At 42.5% G+C, this 20026-nt stretch overlaps 2 protein-coding genes across 2 annotated transcripts; one reads left to right on the top strand and one right to left on the bottom strand.

Annotated features, from left to right (window-relative positions):
* Nucleotides 1-1813: 1813 nt before the first annotated feature.
* TMEM14A (transmembrane protein 14A) lies at nt 1814-9900 on the top strand. Its single transcript, XM_086608334.1, has 5 exons — nt 1814-1824; nt 3133-3218; nt 4957-5058; nt 8753-8840; nt 9848-9900. The coding sequence occupies exons 2-5, from the start codon at nt 3143-3145 to the stop codon at nt 9885-9887; spliced, it is 306 nt and encodes a 101-aa protein (XP_086464460.1). The 5' UTR covers nt 1814-1824; nt 3133-3142; the 3' UTR covers nt 9888-9900.
* A 3015-nt stretch (nt 9901-12915) lies between these two features.
* LOC104370597 (glutathione S-transferase) lies at nt 12916-18355 on the bottom strand. The gene is made up of 6 exons (XM_086608332.1): nt 18269-18355; nt 17350-17401; nt 17063-17195; nt 16442-16583; nt 13786-13917; nt 12916-13038 (listed from the first exon to the last, which is right to left on the bottom strand). Exons 1-6 carry the CDS (start codon nt 18353-18355, stop codon nt 12916-12918), a joined length of 669 nt encoding a protein of 222 aa, XP_086464458.1.
* Between the last annotated feature and the right edge of the window lie 1671 nt (nt 18356-20026).

Raw genomic sequence — 20026 nt, 5'->3', positions numbered from 1 at the left:
GCTTAGGGCAAACAATACCAAATACTTTTTGTAATTCAAAATGGAAGGGAACATAACAAGCAGCATATAATTATGCGAATTCAAATTTAGCCCAGACTGTAGGGTTACCTAGTCTACTTTAGTGAGGAGTATCATTGAATCAGTAACCACAACTGGTCATTATCCCAGGAGGTGCCAAAAGACACTGTATTTGATCCACTTTGGAGCCCTGTCAAATAGAATTGCACGCTTTTGCTCCATTTAATTCACTGTTTATTTTACTGTGCTTTTCAAGAGCCACAAGTCTCAAAATATCTCATAAAGAAATTCAAAATTTCTGGATTTCATCTTATGAATCTGCTTTTGGTTTGCATTTTGGAGCTGTCCTGCCCTCAAGTGTCCTATATTTGTCTTCCAAAGTTGCTGTAGCTTCAGTCTCCCTTCCCACAGACACTGGTGAGATAAGGAGAGCAGTTCTGTTTTCCACCGAGCAGACGGACTTGGACAGCTCACATGGAGTGGGTTTGTGTCACGGCACTTAAATGCTAACAGAAAAAACAAACGGAACTTTAGGAGTGGAAATTAAATACGTGAATCCTAGTGAGAATACTGATTCGCTTTCCAGCAAGCTCTTTGGAGCGGAAAACTCCCACACCTTTAAGCAAAGAAATCTAAAGGAAACACAAGACTTTGGCAAGGATTTTCAAGTGACCCCTGAAGAAGGCAGGTATCCAAGTCCCATCACATGGCGTTGTACGTCTCTCCCTGTTGTGGCCGTGTTTACGCTCAGCCTGTTTGTGGGAACAATGGAAGCATGGGGAATGACTCAGGCAGGCACCCTCCTCAATTAATGCTGAAGGACACGTCCCGCGCTGGTCAAGAACGGCTCACTTGACGGAAAGCTAAAGAAATACTACGGAGGGTGACAAAATACAGATAAAAATAGCTTGTAGTGGGTTAGCTCCAGCAAACAGGGCTAGCACTTGAGAAGTCAACGTGCTAAAATAACCACGTCAAGCAGTTTCGTAAATTAGCTACGTGTGTAGTATCCGAGTTTTGGGGTTTGCGCCTGTTGGTCTCCCCTGACAAAGAGATAAAACATCAGCGTCCGGTCTACGTGTCTGCTCGCCTGACTCCGCGCAGGCGACCCTCGAAGCTCCAAAACTGCCGGCGAGGAAGAGGAGGCGGCAGAGGAACCGCCCGGTGCGAGGGGCAGCGGCCGGAGGGTGCCGGGCGCGGCAGAGCGGCGCTGGGGCCGCGCAGGCAGGAGACCCCCGCCCGGGCCCTGCCCTTTGGGGACGGGCAACTCTGCAGACACGGCTCACTCCCGTTCAGGAGTTCTTCCACCCCCGGCATGGCAGGGCAGGGTATTTTAGGCTTGAAGGGCTAAAATAAGCCAAGGATCTTTCCGCTGCCCGTGGAGCCGAGGCGGAGGAGCCGCCTGAGGGCAGGACGAGGAGTCTCGCCAAGCAGGAGATGCCGGCCCGGGAGCGGGGCCCTGGCGCTGAGGGACCCCGACGGACACGGTGCAAAGCCCCTTTGCCCCGCGCCGACCCGGGCTTCTCCGCCCGACTCCCGTCACAGCCGAGTGCCACAACGCGCCGCTCGCCCCTCGCACGGAGCTCCGCAAGCGGCAGCGCGGCCCAGCTCCGGCGCGGCGCCGCCATGATAGCGGCAGACACCCTCCCTCTCCTGGGCCGAGGGGCAGAAGCCGGGGAGGGGATAACTCGGCTCGGCGGCACCGCGGCGTAGGCCCGGCAAAGCCTCACGGTGCCCGCCGGGCGAGGGAGGCGGGGCCGCGGGAGGTCGGAGGGCAGTGGGGCGGGCACGGAGCGGCGGGACGAGGTACGGTGGAGGGCTGCCGTGTCCGCGGGGAACGGAGTCGCGGCGGGGCCGGCCGAGAGCGGGCGGGCCGCTGGGAGGGCGGTGGGACCTCCCCCCGTAGCCGCCTGCTTGGTGGCGGGGGCTCCGCCGCGGAGGGCGGGGGGAGCGAGCGCGGGGCTGCGCGCAGCGGAGGCGGGGGAAGCGTGGCGGGAGGCGGGCTGCCGGCCGGGAGCGCGGGCCCGGCGGGCCGGGACGGGAGGTGGCAGTCCCCACCCGAGGGAGAGCGGCTGGCCGCGAAGGCCGGGTGGAGCGAAGGCGGGCTCTGAGCCTGGCCCCTGCCTCTGCACAGCTCGCTTTCGGGGGCGCCATGGCCCCCTACAACCGCCTGTCTTCCCGAGGAGGTGTTGCTTGGGGGGGCGTCGCTCACTTCAGTATTGGCATGAAACGATGAGTGCGAGCGCTTTCCTGCCACCCCTCGACGCTGTGCCCAAGACGCACCTGCTCCGGTGGCCTTGGAGGATGCACTTAATTGTAGACGCTTAATCTGGGAGAAGGAGTGGAAAGGGGTGTCTCATGGCTGGTAGGAGAGAGGCCGTAGTGCTGCTGGGGCCGTCGGGCTGCCATCCACCGCCATGCCGCTCGGGCCTTTGCAAAGCACAGCTGGGGAAGCAGGGATCTGTGTGGCAGCAGTAACTTAAATGCTTTTTAGAGGAGATGCCTCACTTCGGACAGCGCATCAAAATCGTAAAGGGGAAACAAAAGGAGCACAGACATAGAATAAAGCTGCTGTATATATAGCTTCCTGAGGCCAGCCTAGGTTTCTGTCTGGAAACTTTGGGTAGATTCTGAAAATTCCTATTTTTGCCTGGTGTTGCAGGGCCTGTGACATTCCGCTTGAAGTACAAGTACAGCCTGGTTGAAAGAGCACTAAGCTGTGCGCTCAGGAGACCTGTGTGTATCCATAGCGTATGCCCAGATCAGCCTTTGGGCACAAGTGCAGCAAAACTGATGCTTTGGGTGGTGTCGAGCTTTTTGCTTGCATACGTTTATTTTTGACTGCGTAAAGTGCATGTCACATACATCCCCAAAATACCAATTTTCCATAATGGTAATATGATATACCTAGATACTGAGGTGTAAGGAAGGGCAGCAGATAGTAAGAAGATGATAAAATAGCCAGTAAATACACCTTTACCTTTTGAATGTTTTGACACGGTAGTCAAACATGACTTAGGAGAGTGTAGTGTTATTTAGAACGCTTTAAGTAATTATTTTTGCCAGGAGGAAGGAACTTGTTTGTCTTCAGTTGCAATGTGTCGTCTTCTCCAGAACTGGGACCATGGCTATTGACTGGATTGGTTTTGCATATGCTGCAGTGCTGGCTGCTGGAGGTGTTCTGGGATACACCCGTAAAGGTAAATACTGAGGCAGCAGGACTTGGAAATGAAGTGTTTGTGTTTCCTCTCTGCTACACTTTGTAAAAAAACCCAAACATGTAAGACATGAAAACTTTGCTATAATGAGCATGACTGCATCTTAAATCCATCCTGCACTGCTATAAATGAGATTTACTTGGGACAATTTAAACATTTAAGAGATCGCTTTTTTCTGTTAATCTAACTGATGAGTTTGTTTTCAGGGCCAAAAGGGGCTGTCATTTTTGATCTTCAGTGTATTTTAAGCCTGCTCACTTCCTTTAATCGTTCCTGCATTGAGCAACAGCAGATGATCTCTGAAAAGTTTATTTTGTACAGAGGCATCCGGGCTTCACTTCAAGATTTCCAGGATGCGTGCTCGAAAGAAAACCCTTTACTTGTGCGTTCTGATCTGGTGGTTAATTACCTCTTAGATACTAACTCTAAGATAATCAGGTTTTAGGTTATCTTGTACTATAAAAGCGCATTTTCCATATTTCAGTCACTTTTGCAGTCCTTCCCAGCTGGCAGCGCCCTGCCTGAGCTGAGCGCAGCATCCCGGCAGAGGTCGCAGCGGTACCGAGGACGGGCAGGCAGGAGCTCCAGGATCTCCAGGCTAGTCCCCGTTACCTCTCCCACGAAGTGCCTGTCCCAGCAGCACATCAGTCTTCTTCGCTGTGGCCATTATCCATACTGATTCCTGTGATTTAGGGTCACCATTTCCCTGCGTAGCACGCACATGCTTTGCTCTTACAGATACGGGTTTATATCTGTCTTTCTGAAAACACTAGCTGTATTTTTTTTTTTGTTTGCACACAGCTGCACTCACTGATTATCCTATTCGTTTATTCTCTTCACTCTTCAACAGTTAGTCAGTCCTTGTGGCAAATCTGTACTCTTTTTGGTATTAGTAATGATTTCTGTTTTCTTACAAATGCTTAATTAAAAATAGTCAATATAACAGGACTGTGAGCTAAATGACATCCGGAGATCTGGATTCTTCACTTATAAACGTTTTGGGATCAGCTTAATCCAGATAATGCCTGCTGTGCTGATCCTACACTTTCATCATGTACTGAGTCAAATGCCTGTTCAGAAACCTAAATATATTACTGAAACTCGGAGCTTTATGAAACAGTTTTGTAATAGGACTGAAAGCAGATGTCAAGTTACTTTTAAAAGTCATATCTTCATTGTCATTGTTTTAACTCTTTTTTAAATTCTTTATTAATTAAACTTGATGTTGGTGATACTATTTCTTTATCCAGGACTGATGTCAGACTGAAAGGCTTATGGCTACATGTGTTGTCTGATTTGTCCTTTATTTATATTGACACATCTCTACCATGTTTGAAGACTCCTGATCCTGTGAAATATGGTTAAAATCAACAGATAGTCCAGAGAAATTACAAAAATGCTGATAAAGGTCTGTGTGGTAGAGAAAATAGCCAAGTTTAGGTTTATGCTTCAAAAGCTATTTTTCCCAAATTGGAAGTATTACTAGATCCTCATCATCTTGCTCTAATTTAGTCAACTTTGCCCTTAATGCCATGCAAGAGAATGACCTAGTTACAGAAGTATTACCTCTCTGTTCATGCTGGGTGAGCTAGCTGCATTGTGGCAAAATTGGTTCTATTTTTAAGATACTTGGATAATACTGTGTAGAGAGAGGACTACTGTGTAAAGATTGAGCTTAAAGACGTTGTATTGAGAAATAACGCTTGAATGTTTCTTGCAGGTAGTAAAATATCCTTAGCTGCTGGTCTTACCTTTGGTTCTGTGGCTGGTTATGGAGCTTACTGCATAACACATGATCCAAGAAATGTGAAGATATCATTGTGTAAGTGTTTTACTATAGTAAACAAAAAACCCCCAAAACCACAAAAAAAACCACAAAAAAACCAACAAAAGTAGTTTCTGAAATTGCATGTAAAAGTCTTTTTTACATTAAATTTGAGCATTGCTTTGGTTTAAAGGTCATTTTTTCAGATGGACTTAGACACTTCAACTTACCTGGTAAAATTCAGGAGCTTGAGTGTGGAACTGTTTGCAAGATAAGACAGATCATTGACACAGAGCCAGCGGAACATACCAGCAAGCTTTGATAACTCTCCATGTTACCACCTTGCAGCACCTCCTGTGAGGTGGTTACACAACGCTGCAAATATTGTGAAATCTAGCTGATAAACATGGGAGATTACTGGAATGAAATCATCAAAGCTACAGATTAGAGTGTAATTTGAGAAGTAAAGTAGGTGTGGGATCCAGTCTTGCGTAATGTAACGTATCCTCAGCTCCCAATGAAACAAACGGTTTGACTTAGTGTTTTTCCTTTGCTACTAAGAAAGATGGGATACAAACTGTGCAATAATTGTCATGTTAGCTAGTTTGCAGTGAAACCCTCACGGAGCCAAGCAACTACAGTCTCTAAGGAGGATGGAGGATTTGCAGTGAGAGCTATTGGGAGATTGTCTCACTCACATTTTTAGCAAGGTGGTTTAGGCCATGGTTTCATATGCAGAAATGCATGTAAAATACACTTAATCCAGATTGCGCGAGTACAGAATCGCTTTTTCTGAATTTAGTTAGAATTTATGGTACGGTGTTCATGCTTGCTTTGTGCTTTACACCAGTCACGGTTGTAAAAACTTAAATTTCGCAAAAATGTTGAATAGCATTGTTAGCAAATTAAGTTGCACCAACTGAATTATTTAGTAAAAATTGTAATGGCATAGCTGATTTGCTCCCATATGGCCTAAAATTGAATATTGCAGTTTTGCCACCATGACTTTGCTCAAATTAAGTTATCCCACTGTTAAATAAAAAACCTTTTCTGGAATGAAGACACAGCCTTAAGTATATGTAAACTTGTAATCTTTCAGTGCGATGTGCTTTTAAGTAGCATACGGTATTGTACTTTTATAGGTCAACTAAATCACTGATTTGGATACAGAATTTGTGGAAGACTAATTAAAACTTAGTCAATGCTGCCTGTTTCCCAGTTCCCTGGTTTTGAAAGGACTAGTACCAAATTTCTGCTGATTTGCTTGAGAAGGTCAGATATACTAAAACATTGTCAGCGTTGTGCATTTGATGTAGCTGTACACGTGAGGACTTTCAACTGGAGAAGTATGTATTACTAATTTAATAGAAATTATAATACGAGAGAGAGTTCACTACACCTGCCTTAGATATAAAGTTCTTATTATGTAGAGCAAAAAGAACATAGACTTTTTAAAGCAGTCTTAGTTCAGAATGTTTACAAAGAAATGTTCTAGTTGCTTAAAACCTAAACATATAGTTAACCTTGGCTATGAATGGGTGACCTCTTCAAGATCCATCTGTGCTGAATGAAACAAAGAAGGTGGTCTGAACTAACTGGTAATTTTTGCCTGAAGTGAGTTAGGAAGTATTCAAACAAAGTACTCTGCCAGTGCCAACCATTCAGGCTGGTTTTCATCTCTTCCAGATTGGTGTATCTCAGTCTGGAAGAAGGTGCCTTCTGGCTTCTATATACGTAGCTATCTCAAATGAATAAAGGACTCAGTAGGAAGACTCCAGAGAAAGGGAGAATCAGACACGCTCAGAAACATCTGCAGATCCACACCTGAAAAACCTTTGGTGGCTGCTGTATCTGCTACTTTCAGAACACTAAGGGCTTTTCGTAATGAATGTGTATTGCTTTTGTAGAAAATCAGAATGATTTCACTCACACCTAACCTGCCGAAGTGCCAGAAGCAACTAGAGCACAAACGAAAGATGGAAATTAAGTGCATGGAAGAAGGTGACCACTCTGAACTTAGAAACAAGTAGAGTAAATTGCAATGTAAACAAAGCAAGTACCCAAACTTTTAAAAGGAAATTGAAAAAAAAAAAAAAATTGCCCTCCAAAGTCATAATTATCTATAGTATTTATCACCTATGCAAGTCTCCTACAATAACATAGGTAATGTTACACAACTTTGATAGTAGGGTTCTTGTAACTTTTCTTACATACAAAGAGTATGCAGCATACAGATATCCCAGGCAAATTTCCTTTATTGTTTTATAAATTACTCTTTCAGGCATTTTCCCACTCCCCCTGAAATTAACTCTGCGCTTTCTTGAATGCTTTAATACAATTTTATGTGTTTGGAGTAGGTGTAGAAATTCAGACTTCAGTATGCAACAGTTAGTGCTATGCAGAGTGCAAGTTGATGCACCGGATTTATTGAATTCCTGATCTGAATCTGATTTACTGAATTGAATTTGGCTTGATTTATTGAATTTCTTTGACTGATTTAAGGTGAAACACTGAATATCTAGCACTTTTGAAAGAGAGCTCTAGAAGTCAGACATCTTAAAAACTCACTGCCACAGGTGAAAGCCATATACTAGTAACTGAAAAAAAAGAAATAGGTTTTTTGCAGGGTCTGTGTAATGAGAGCACATGCATAGCTGGTAGAGTTTCGTTAAGATGCTTGTAACTGTCAGAGCTTGTTTTATAATGCTGGAGTGAGCTTAAAGCTAATTCTTGTCACCTATGAGCACAGGACTGTCCACAGCAGCAGACAGTGGAGTTTGAAGGGAATTAGCCAGATGGTTTAACTGCTCCATAAAGAAGGAAAGAGATCTGTGTAACTTTGGCTGCAAGAGCGATAAAGCCCAGCTGCCCCTGAGAAGTCCTGCCTCTCTCCCTGCTTCTAGGAAGCATTTCAGGTGACAGTTCTTTAACGAAGCTAGCTGTCTTTGCAGAATTTTATGCACTCTCATTAATTTATCTTCTCATTTAGGTAGCACTCTGCAGCCATAGTTTGACATGAAATCACCATGCCTGATCAGTTCATTGCTACTACCTCCCTTTTTAGGGAAAACTGCTCCAGGAAGAACATGCAATTCCTTTCATGATGTTTGTTCTCTGCTGCTTGCACTGCATTTGTTGCCCTCTTGGGCTGCCCACCTCTTATCCTCACAGATAAGGATGGTTCCCTCGTAGCAAAACAAGGGAACTTGTCATGATAAAGGAGATGTTGATGTCCATATTTTGTAGCAAAAACAAGTGGCAAACCTTCCTATCTAGTTTTTAAGGCTCAGCAAATAAAGAGCTAGCATTCTAAAAAGAAAACATAAAGTTGGACGCTCTAGCTCCTTGAATAGTTAGAAAACAGCTGCAATGATAGGGCAGTGGGGGTTGTGAGACACTGTTCCTGTAATTCAGCATACATGTCACTGTTTTGATGAAGATTCTTGCTACTTTCTTTGATTACCTGTGAATGTAGATACAGGGGAATAGAATCTCTGTATGACAAACTGACAGTATCTGTGGAATAGGATTTAGCATTCTGCTGCACCTGGAAGCTTTATATGTAGCTGAAAGAAATCATAGCAGGGTAATTTGGAAGAGCAAGAATGTTTTTACAGACCCTACCTCTGATGTAATGTTTTATTAAATCGCAGTTCATAGCAAAACATAGAACGGCCTTTGATAACTCCATATACCTGAATGGTCCACTAGGAGAAGTGAGAACATAAATATGTTGAATTGTCTTTTACAGTTTCAGCTTTTCTTTTGACCATTATAATGGGAATGAGGTTCAAGAGGTCCAAGAAATTAATGCCAGCCGGACTAGTAGCATGCCTGAGGTAAACATATATTGAGGATCTTTATATTAAAGATTTCCCTGATTTTCAGAGTGGCCATTTGACATCTGATTCAAGCCAGTATCAGTGGAAGTTACTATCGTCCAGCAACTTGTACAATTGAAGTTAAATTAGTTTGGAGGTCAGAGTCCTGTTTCCAGTCAGCAGCTTTTTCATCTCACTAGGCAGATACATCTGATACAGACTGACTTTCTCAGCAGAGAAAGGAGATCTCTGCAATTAAATATTAATGCATATTGATAAAGTTCTTGGAAGAACCTGAGGCAAGCCTCAGTGTTTTCAAACACATATGCATAAAATTAGTCATGTGATTTCATACAACAGAGTCATCTTCGAAAAGATCAACACTTTGGTTTAGAAGTGCTGCATTCAAAACTCACTGGAATCTCAGCACCTTTGAAAACCAGGACATTTCTGACCTGACCTAAGCACTTTGGTCAGTATTACTGCAAACTGTGATGTTTCTAACCGTTCTGACTGCTTTATTGCTGCTGTTTGTTTTGGCATTCTGGAAAACATGATTTTCTGTTACTTCTTAATTTGGAATTAAATTATGGAGTAAGTCAAAACTTTTTTTTTCCCAGTGAGTCCATAACTCAAAACATTTTTCAACTGTAGGTCAGAATCTCCATCTTCTGCAGGAATAACTGTTGCTCCGTTGTTACCAGATTTAATAACACCATTAACTGTTGTACTCCAATTACATACAGGGAGGAAAAAATCAGATGCGAATTGTTAAGACGCAAAATTTTAAGAATCAGGACTTAAACTGGAAAATGTTATTTTACCATTGTGGATTGCTTTTCAAGCTGTAGGTGGCCTGTGTGTTTCAGCAGACACTGAGGCTGTAGATTTAGACATTTTGAAGACTAGAGGCTCTAGTGTCAGGTATTTATGAATGCATTGTTCTGTAATGATGACTGTCACTGTTTTTGTTCGTGCACAACCATATTTATGTTTCTTATTCTGTTGTTGGTTTTTTTTTGCAGCCTTTTGATGATTTTGAGGCTTGTTTTTATGCTGCTGTAGGAGAACATAGCAACTTAAGAACCAAAGTATGACTGCCACGCCCACAGAACAAACAGGCAAGCTCTCCATACTTCAAAGACAAGTTTGAACATAAGTCTTAGATTGCATTTATCTTCTCTGTAAAAGATCTGTACCTGTAATTTGATTATTGACATTTGCTGATATTTTTCAAGCTTTTTTTATAAACTAAACCAAATGTTTTGTTGAGAGTATATTTTGATCTACTTCATTTAAGCAGCCTGTTAATCAAGGGATCTTTCTCTGTAAGTTTGATCTCTTTCAAGGGTGCTGAGCGCCCCAAGAAATTGAGTTAGTCTTGCACTGTATATCTGAGAAAAGAATATAAATACATGTTTATGCTAAAAAGGTATATTGTATTGAACCATAATTTTCTAGGTTCTGAGATTAAGTAATCAATTCCGATGATATTGCCAGTTACTAATCAATAAAGGCACAGGCCTGTACTGTGTTGCACTAGAAAACCCACTGTTCTTTCAGACACGTGTATCTTGTTCCACTCATTCTAAACATAAAAACTATTATCAGTGTTCAAATAAACCATAAAATGTTCAAAGCTTCTCAGTTTTTTGTGCAGACTAGTGAGCCATTTTGTCAATGGAAGAGTCTGGTGATCTGCTCTGTACTCACCACTGGTTTAAAACATGTACCATGCTGTAAATTCCCACCAATGTGAACCACAGCTGAGGAAGGTTCACCATCTTGCACAAATAGGTTGTAAACTCTTAATCTCAGTGCTCTTTCACAGGTTTGCTGTTGTGGTCTTAAATAGATTATCTTGCAGAAGTCCTCCCCATAAGCAAATGAGAGTAATCAGACATAAACTATTCAGGGATTTAAGCTGCTTTTGTTTCCACAGAAAATAATTAAATACTCCCTGGGTCTGAAAGCTTGGCTAAAACTATCTCTGGCGCACAGGAACATGCAGCCAGATCATTAGGAAACTGAATATGGGCAAGTGCACTATTGAAGACAAACGGAAATTTTGCTTCTTTTCATTTTTTTTAAACACAGCTTGCTTACAGAGGCTATCACATACCAGATCTCAATGCTGCACAAATCCATCAGCAGAATACCAAGCTTATTATTCTTGACAGGGGCTTAGGTGGTGACAAGGTGTTGCGAGCAGCTCAGATGTCTAAGGCACAAGTGACCAAAGCAAAAAAAAAAACACCCCCAAACCCCATCAGCCCCAAACCACAGCCTCCAGCTCTGGAATCTTTTGCTCATAGATGTTGGTATCAGTCATCTGCAGCTCTTGCCAGACTTAGAGATGACTGAGCTGGTATGTTACGGATTTCAGGTTGGGATGGCAGCTGGACACATAAGATGTGGTTCATTTAATCCTGAAGTAGAACTTCAAGGCACTTCAGGGGAACTGAACTGCCATGTACCATAACAGGCTTGGGTGACTGATGCCGATTTTGGTATTTGTACTGTAGAGACAAGGTGAATCCTGCCTGAGGTTAAGCTTGAATGAAAAGTTTAGGAAACCTAGTGCTGAAATGCAGAAGCCATCCTACAGTTACTGCTACACCAGATCTTAAATGCATTAAGAGTTTACATTTTTGAGCATGCCCAGAGTGGAGCCTTCCGTGCATTCTCTGAATTACCCCATGGGGGAAGGGCGCCTCCAAACGCAACTGTAATCCAGAAGCTTTTGCTGAAATCCCTGAGCAGCTCAAACAAGTAGCGTTCTCAGCAAGTCCAATGTATCGCTATGGGACTGAGGACTCCCAAAACACACAGGTGAGATCCTGTGCCAGTCTTTGTGACAGTTCAGTAATCGTAGCATTTGTATGGAATAGAGGTGTAGCTCAATGAACTACGCAAGCATGGCAAACTGCTGCTTCCAGTTACCTAGGTAATTGTCACGTAAAACTCCTAGGAGCTTCTCTGGGCAGTGCTTAGGTGATTGGGGCATTTCTGGTTTGTATCTCTGAGGTACAGTATGCGGCTCTTCTCATGCACAAGTCAGACAAGTAGTAAACGTTTCTGTATATACACCAGTTGATTGTTTTCTCTGCCTCATCAGTTCGAGCCCTACTGAGAAAAACAACTAACTGCAAGGAGGAATATTTTATGGCACTGTTCTTAAAGGGGAGAGCAACGGTGCCTTTGAAAAGAGGGTAAAGAATCTGAAATAGCAATGAATACTTTAGGCACTGTTGAGATAAAACTAACTCTTTCACTGAAAAGGTAAGCAGCCAGTGCAGTTCTCTTTACAACTACTTGGGAACAGACTGGAGAAGGTAAAGTCTTAGAAAAAAAAAAAAAACCAGCAAGTGGCATTTTCCTCACTGTGACCAAGCAAGCAAAAAGAGCAAAAGAACAGATGGTTTCAATGGATGAAAATGACATCAGGCTAATTAAACACATATACTTTGATCTTTCAGTGGATGAAATCTCATCTGAAAGCTTCACAGGAGATTAAACATGTTTCTTACTTTTGCCTATGAATTTACGTGGATTATCTTTTTTTTGTTCTGTTTTTTTAATTTTTAAAACATTTATTCATTTTTTAAACTGCAGCAATGAAAGTACAGAGACAGCAGTGAAATACAGCAGGAAGACAGTGAACTTTGATCTAGGACACCACCTAGAGAGTAAAACCAAAAGATTCTAGGCCTGATTTTAAATTACTGTCCCTTTTTTACGGAGTGACTCTTCTCACCTGCAGTTTATAAAGAAGGGGGGGGGGAGGGAGCTTTCTACAGTACCCTGAAAGATACAGCTGAAACATTTTACCCTACCAAGCATGTACTGTAATTAAACAAACATGAATTATCAGCATATTTTATTTCATGTAATTGTTCCATAAAATACCACTTTCTGGAATCAACAGCTCCAGATCAGCTTTTTACCCTAATTTAAAAGTGTATTCTGTTTCAATGATTACCACATGATCGGATATATGATGCAAACCACAGAACACATCTATGCAGTTTACTCTTAGAAGGCACAGCTCTGGTAAAAGACTACAGTTGTGTTACCTTCAGCAGCCACAAGATTACATATCAAATACTTTCTTCACAAAGGCAACAAGCTTCTCATCTGTTGGCGGCTTCCTCTGGCTGCCAGGCTGCAAGAATTTTTTGATTGTTGGAATGTTGCTTATTCTTCCTTTAAAAGCCTGTAAGAAGCAGCAGTAAAGCCAATGAGGGTCAGGAAATTGTAATTCCATCCTTTATAGCTTAAAAATCAGGTGACTTGCATTTTTACTTCTCAGATATACTTATTACACAGAGAAAGGCAGTAGCTCCTTCTAGGCAACTCAGCACTCAGCATTTTCCATTTAAAAAGAAAAAAAAATTAAAACTACACTTAAAACACATTAGTCTTTTTGGAAAATCCAGGTGTGAATATTATGATCTGCAATACTGGTGCTATAAAGTTTATCTTAGTTTCCCAGATAGGGATGGGAGAAATTAATATTAAAAAGTTAAGATTCATCTGGTAAAGGTGGAAGAAAAAAGAAAGAAAAAAGTAAAAGCAAAAAGCACGGTCTGAATCCAAATCGTGCAGGTATATTTGGGTAAAAAGAGAGGCAAGGACAGGAACGCTCAGTGCAAAGCACCATGGAAGACAAGACGTAAGAAACTTAACAGCTCTTGTATAGGATTTCTTCAAAATATAACATTGCTAGGAGTAACAGAAGGATAGGAACTGCAGGCACAACAGGCCGCAGCCTTCCCCTCCTGATGCTCATTGCTGTGTTTGAAGACACATGAACAAAAGCAGCAGTTACAGGACCAAACAGGCAGAGTCAGTGAGTGAATTCCCATGAGTGGAGAACAGCTGGGAAAAGCAGAGCTGGAGAAGGTGAGCCCTGATGATCTCTGAGGTCCCTTCCAACCCAAACCATTCCATGATTACTAACCTGTAGCAGAGGGAACGCAGACAGTATATCAGGCTTCAGTTCTTCAACCATTAAAATGGCTTCCAGCAGATGGATGTCTGCCCAGCTTAATTTGTTGCCAACAAGATAATCATGGCCATGGTCTTTTAAGGCCTAACAATATATCAATTAATAAAAAAAGTCATGTAGGAGGTAACAATTTTATTTAGATGTTACATCACAGATTTCTACAAAAATAGCAGAGCAAATCCATGCAAGAATCTATAAAGTTAGAAAGTGACAGGTATTCTCACAACAAAAAAATCAGAACTGATGTTTCAGTGTGTGTGGACCTTTGACTCACTCCAACCTCCTGCACCAGGTAGCTGATGCAAGTCCAGTCCCACAAGAAAGACTTCAGCCATAGAAAAGAAACAGGACCAAAGTAACTGTAAGAGGCAGTCAGGACAGTTTACCTGTAGTGTACTTGGATTTAAAAAAAAAGAAAAAAAAAGTCAAGTGAGTTCCCAGATGTTTCAGCAAAATTTCAGATTGCTGATTAGAGTTAGAAAGAGGTCAGGAATGAAGGAACACAGCCTTTCCACCTGTCCTCCTGTACAGAAGGATTCTTTCATGGCAAACTGCTGATGGAAGAATCACAGCCCGCCAAAGCTACTAACAGCTGTAACAGACAAGTTGTGACAAACGGTGCAGCACAGCTTCACAGCAGTTTCCTTCTTCCTGAAGACTATCACCCCTGTAGCAGAAGCAGGAGGAGGAGACATGTCTGTGCCCAAGCTACTCTAACGCTACACTTAAACAGCTAACAAACGTGCACTAAAACATCAGTCCGCACCTTTGGAAACGGATTCCTTCCCCAGTCCCATCTGCCAATTTGACTCTAGAAGAGGCAGTAAGCTCTGACAGAGGCAAGGCTGGTACCTTCACATAGTCACTTCCCATACTGCTCTAACAAGGTCCACCACAGCTTGTCTATCAAAGCCACATGGAAACTCCCAAAGGGAGCACCTGAACCAGATTGTCTTCAGAGCTTTATGTCACCTTTTGCCACCCTATCTGGTTGCTGAGTGTTTAAAGCAAACGCTCATAGCTAGGGATGTTTTCTGTCAGGATTGTGTAACACGTGGACTGCAAACGCCGCTAAACTGAGTCAATGAACAACTTATACAGCTGGTACAGAAGGAAAACTATTAATCATCCTAACAAAATTAACTATGTTACAAATCATGGAAAAGTTTAGCTGTGTATTTACCGTAAGTGAACAAGGATTCTTTTCAAGACTTTCCTCCAGTAGCATATACCAGAACAGTAGTTTATACCACCTAGGCACAGGTTTGGTGAATACTAGCGTCTAAATTTGCTTTTTTGGTTTTTTTTTTTTTTAATAACTTAAGTACTTATGTTATTAGACTACAAATCTTTGAAAGACGAATGTGTGCGGTCAGTCTCTCTCAGCACAGCCTTCCATTGGTGTGGCAGTGGACCTGTATAAACTCTAATTACAGGACTACTGGCTTACGTTGTTTATGTGCAATTATTTTTTCACAGGGCAGCCTCTGTGGGTTTCGCTTGTGCAATTTAAGGCTCTGATAAAGAGGCACATGAAAATGCATCAAGTCCTGTATTTTTCGAATGGATTTCAGCTGCCTGTGAACCAAGGATTCAAGCTAGAAACCTGGCTCAAACGGGGCCTCTGAAACAACACAGCTTTGTACCCTTGGCACAGGAATTCCCAGGAGACTGCTATGCTCCGAAAAAGTGCTGTGAGAAAGTCTGTACAGTACAACCACATCAGGTACAAAAGGTAAAGTTACAAACAGAAGTAGGATAGTGAGACGAGGATCACAGCTGGCTCAACTCAAACGGGAAAATATTAGCACCAAAAACTATACTAAAATATCCTAAAGGGAAAAAATAAAACAAAAACAACTGAACAAACAGCAAGTTGGTAGAAAATGGCAACTCAGTAACATCCAGGCTATGTTCCAGGGAGAAGTGAAGAACAATCTGTCCCCTCCTGATCAACTCTTGCCTTGCCAAGTCTCTTCATGTGCTCTGTGGGGGTGTCACGCATACCAATGCCTTACCTCATCGCCCAAGAGAGGCTCTTTAGGGCCTGCCAGCCAGTAAATAATTGCTTTATGCTTTTAAGCTAGATACATCCTGTTTGCAGAGCCTCTTTCTGCACACCTCAGGACGCCCAAATACCAATACAGAAAAAGACAGTAATACTCTGCACGTGTACTATATTTATACTGGGTTTGAGAAAGATCACAGAATTAGGCCCTGAATTATAAAGCACAATTATACTAAACTTTGAACAGCAAGAGTATGTAGACTTTCAGGCAATAAGCTCTGAAGGCTGGCACAGGTATTTAAATGGTTCGTTCATTCAAAACGCTAGGAGCTATCAGCCACCAAGCATGGTTTAAAAAGTAGTATCTACTCTTTGAGGAGTCTTAAAGAAGACAGCAAAGATACTCAGAACTGAAACCAGCCAAATATTACTCTGTGGCCCTCTTTTCACATTGCTGAATACTGACTCCATCATACAGGTCCAGAGTTGTATGTTGCTTGCCTTATGGAAAGCAGGTGTGTAGGGCCAGAGGAGTGGAGTGGGGGTGAACCTATACCCCACTTTACTGCCTTTGTGGACTACTGGTGATTTGTCACTTACCTTTTCATAAACAGGAAAGTACCTGCTTGAAGCTCGTTCAATGATTAAGGCAAGATTCTTTTCTCTTGTGTCAGCTGGTTGAAAAGGGAGATGCATGATCATTATCATCAGGTCTGTTGTTCCCTCCACATACATATCAATCCTGAAACAACCATTTGTATTTCACATTTATCATTTTAACATTGCCATTTGGTTATTGTCCTGAAATACAATGCTGAAGTGATCACTGAGTAAAATGCTTCTTAATGAATGTAACAGAAGACACCAGCTTGTTTTCTTGTTCTTCCACTTTGATTCCAGCTCAATTTATTTCAAAACACAGACTTTATGAACAGGCTCACAGTATCTGCAACCAGCAAGGTACAAATAAGTGTCTGCAACTAAGGTATCTGAAGTGGAGTTCACAGGCATTTCCACTGATAACCTATTCATCTGTGCTGTTGGAGAAAAGACCACATATGCCAACCAGGCTAGAAAAAAAAAGTAGTTTGAGGCCTAGTCATGAAAGGATCCTAGCAACAAATGGCTGACAACTGCCAGTTCAGACATGCCAGTCCATAATAATGATCCCTGCAATCTCTGGAACAGTATCAGTAAGGACAGTATGCGCTGTTACCGTACCAGGCTCTCTCTTTCAGGTCTTTTCCATAGAGATTGTATTTTGCTGCTACGTAGTTGAGGATGGCTCTAGTCTGCACCATCTTCATCCCGTCGATCTCCACCATTGGCACTTGCTGAAACAGCAGGGATCCATCTAGGGAAGAAAAGGAAGCAAACTACTCACACTGCTGCAGTACTACACTGAATCTCAGAGAGACACGTAGTAACACACCAAGACATTTCCAATTCCAATGTCCTTTCATTATATTGGTGTGAGTTTATGTTTAGGGTACAGTTTACAGACTCACCATTGCGTAATTTTTCTAAGTCTTCCTTTTTTTCTATGAATTCTTCCTCAAACTGAAAAGCAAAGATAGAAAACAACACTGCGTCACTGCAAAGGCAACGGAGAAGTGGAAAGGAGTCTGGAAGTTAGACTCCACCTCTCCACACTATTGTCTACACTTCTCATGACTCTGTTATCCCTCTACTCCTATTCTTCATCTCTGCTCCTGAAAATAACCCAGAACTATAGTGTCCCCAATTCCACAGTAAAAAAAAACTTTTACACCTCCAAAACAGCTTCCTTCATTATAAAGACCAGAATACTTGCCTGCACCAACAATTACCAGACATCAAATCATTCACTTAAAAGCAGCTGATGCCATGTGAAATATAGAGAAATTTTTAATAAGTTATACCTCTGTTACACAGCATTTATCTCCCTCTTTCCCCTGCTGACATTTCTTTTTTTCCAACAAGGACACTTGAATGAGGGCAGGATCTTTGTTTCCTCAGTGCATGTGCTTTGCAGCTTCTCTGCCAGCAACATGCACAAGTCAGCAGCATTAAAAACACTTCTGTACTCCAATGCAGCATAAATATTTTCTGAGAAAATAGTTTCAAAGCACCGTATAGAAACAAAAATTGCATGTAGAAATTAAGATACCTTAGGATGGCTTTCACCTGCTCTGAATCTAGATAATTTAAGACCCCCTTCTCTTTCTATGTAAAAATCCTTTTCCTAGACAACTCTTGCTCAAGGAATACATTATGTAACTACAATATGAGAGAGCGTATCACTGAATCTAAACATTCTGCATCACAACATGGGATGTTGTGCGCATCTCTACGCATAGATGTAATCAGGAAACTTTTCCAAAGAATACTTATTTTAATCCCAGATTAATCTGATCACCTTATTAAAAGATAAATAAAGATACAAACCTCAACCCCAGCTGCTGCTAACAGCCATCGGATTGATTCCATCTTCCCCCTTGCCTTGGTGTAGTGCAGCTTAGGCTTCCCCGCCATGATTTCAGGGTTCTTGTTTCCTGATGAATTCAAAATGATCTTACAGGATGCATGTGTTAAATTAGCATTTAAAATATTCTACTCCACACTACTAAATACAGTTGGACCAACGTGAAATAAAACTTATGGGGAGCGGCTGAGGGAGTTGGGGCTGTTTAGCCTGGAGAAGAGGAGGCTGAGGGGAGACCTGATTACAGCCTACAAATACTTGAGAAAAGATGGTGGGGAGGTAGGGGAAGGGCTCTTTACATTAGTGATGGGTGATAGAACAAGAGGAAATGGGTATAAGCTTAGTCAGGGGAGATTCAGGTTGGATTTTAGGAAGTATTTCTTCTCTGAAAGTGTTGTCAGCCACTGGAATAGGCTGCCCAGGGAGGGGGTTGAGTCCCCATCCCTGGATGTGTTTAAGAAAAGGGTGGATGAACTACTTAGGGATATGGTTTAATGGGAGATTAGGGACGGTTGGACTGGATGATCTCTAAGGTCTTTTCCAACCTAGAAATCTATGAAATCTATGAAAGTAGAAGGGAAATCAAGAGCTGGGTACTTGGGCTTGATGAAACCATGATTCCTGTGGATTAGTGAACAAAAAGTACACACTACCAGGAGAAAACGCAGCAACTGAAAAAAAACAGCATGACAGAACGTAATAAGCATTTGCTAAGTCATATACTAGAGCTCATCAGAGTTTTACAACCAAAACAGAATTGTAGGCTTTTCCTGAATAATTACATTTTTAACCGAGCAGTGATGCAACCTCTTCAGTAGGTTTGGGTTTGTGGCAGCATTTGTAAACACCAGGCTTGAAAATGCCCTACGTCAAATTAGTTGCTTCTCAAGAACACCAGCCCGGAGACACCAGCACGTATCATGGTGGAGCCCCGTGCAGCTGTGCCTTTGTGAGTACGAGCTTGTAACAGCAATAGATATTCCAGCATGTATTTCACCAGGCCTGCTGACTTCCACATTTAGCTAGTTCTGTTTTCACCGTTAGCCAAATCACAACACATCCATTATAGAGAACGTGGAGCACCTTCAAGAACCATTCCAATTTTATGAACAACAGTGAAACTGTAACAGGGATTTATATGCTGTTGGCTCTGGAAACTTAACGTTAAAACCACAGAATCATAAAACGGTTTAGGCTGGAAGGGACCTTGAACATCATGTAGTTCCAACCCCCCTGCCATGGGCAGGGACACCTTCCACTAGACCACCTTGCTCAAAGCCTCATCCAGCCTGGCCTTGAACACCTCCAGGGATGGAGCAGCCACAACTTTTCTGGACTTGTTCGAGTGCTTCATCACCCTCATCCTGAAGAATTTCTTCCTTAGATCTGATCTAAGCCTACCCTCTCTCAGTTTAAAGCCGTTACCACTTGTCCTATCACTACATGCCCTTGTAAAATGTCCCTCTCCAGCTTTCTTGTAGGCCTCCTTTAAGTACTGGAAGGCTGCTAGAAGGTCTCCCCAGAGCCTTCTCTTCTCCAGGCTGAACAGCCCCAACTCTCTCAGCTTGTCTTCATTGGAGAGGTGCTCCAGCCCTTGGATCATCTTCGTGCCCCTCCTCTGGGCTCGCTCCAACAGCTCCATGTCCTTCTTATGCTGATAACCGCAGAGATGAATGCAGTACTGCAGGTGAGGTCTCATGAGAGCAGAGTGGACGGGCAGA

Source organism: Tauraco erythrolophus, chromosome 2 (assembly GCF_009769465.1).
Source record: "Tauraco erythrolophus isolate bTauEry1 chromosome 2, bTauEry1.pri, whole genome shotgun sequence".
In the NCBI taxonomy this organism is placed as follows: Eukaryota; Metazoa; Chordata; class Aves; order Musophagiformes; family Musophagidae; genus Tauraco; species Tauraco erythrolophus.
The sequence above is the reverse complement of the archived record's forward strand: the minus strand, read 5'-3'. Positions and strand labels throughout refer to the sequence as shown.

What these genes read in the sequence shown, in the direction of transcription:
- LOC104370597 (XM_086608332.1), bottom strand. Translation starts at nt 18,355, where the DNA reads ATGGCGGGGAAGCCTAAGCTGCACTACACCAAGGCAAGGGGGAAGATG. An exon ending in TAGCAGCAGCTGGGGTTGAG is followed by an intron (nt 17,402 to 18,268) that starts GTTTGTATCTTT and finishes TTTGCTTTTCAG; the next exon opens with TTTGAGGAAGAATTCATAGA. An exon ending in CTGCGTTCCCTCTGCTACAG is followed by an intron (nt 13,039 to 13,785) that starts GTTAGTAATCAT and finishes TGCTTCTTACAG; the next exon opens with GCTTTTAAAGGAAGAATAAG.
- TMEM14A (XM_086608334.1), top strand. Translation starts at nt 3,143, where the DNA reads ATGGCTATTGACTGGATTGGTTTTGCATATGCTGCAGTGCTGGCTGCT. An exon ending in AAATGTGAAGATATCATTGT is followed by an intron (nt 5,059 to 8,752) that starts GTAAGTGTTTTA and finishes TGTCTTTTACAG; the next exon opens with TTTCAGCTTTTCTTTTGACC. An exon ending in GGACTAGTAGCATGCCTGAG is followed by an intron (nt 8,841 to 9,847) that starts GTAAACATATAT and finishes TTTTTTTTGCAG; the next exon opens with CCTTTTGATGATTTTGAGGC.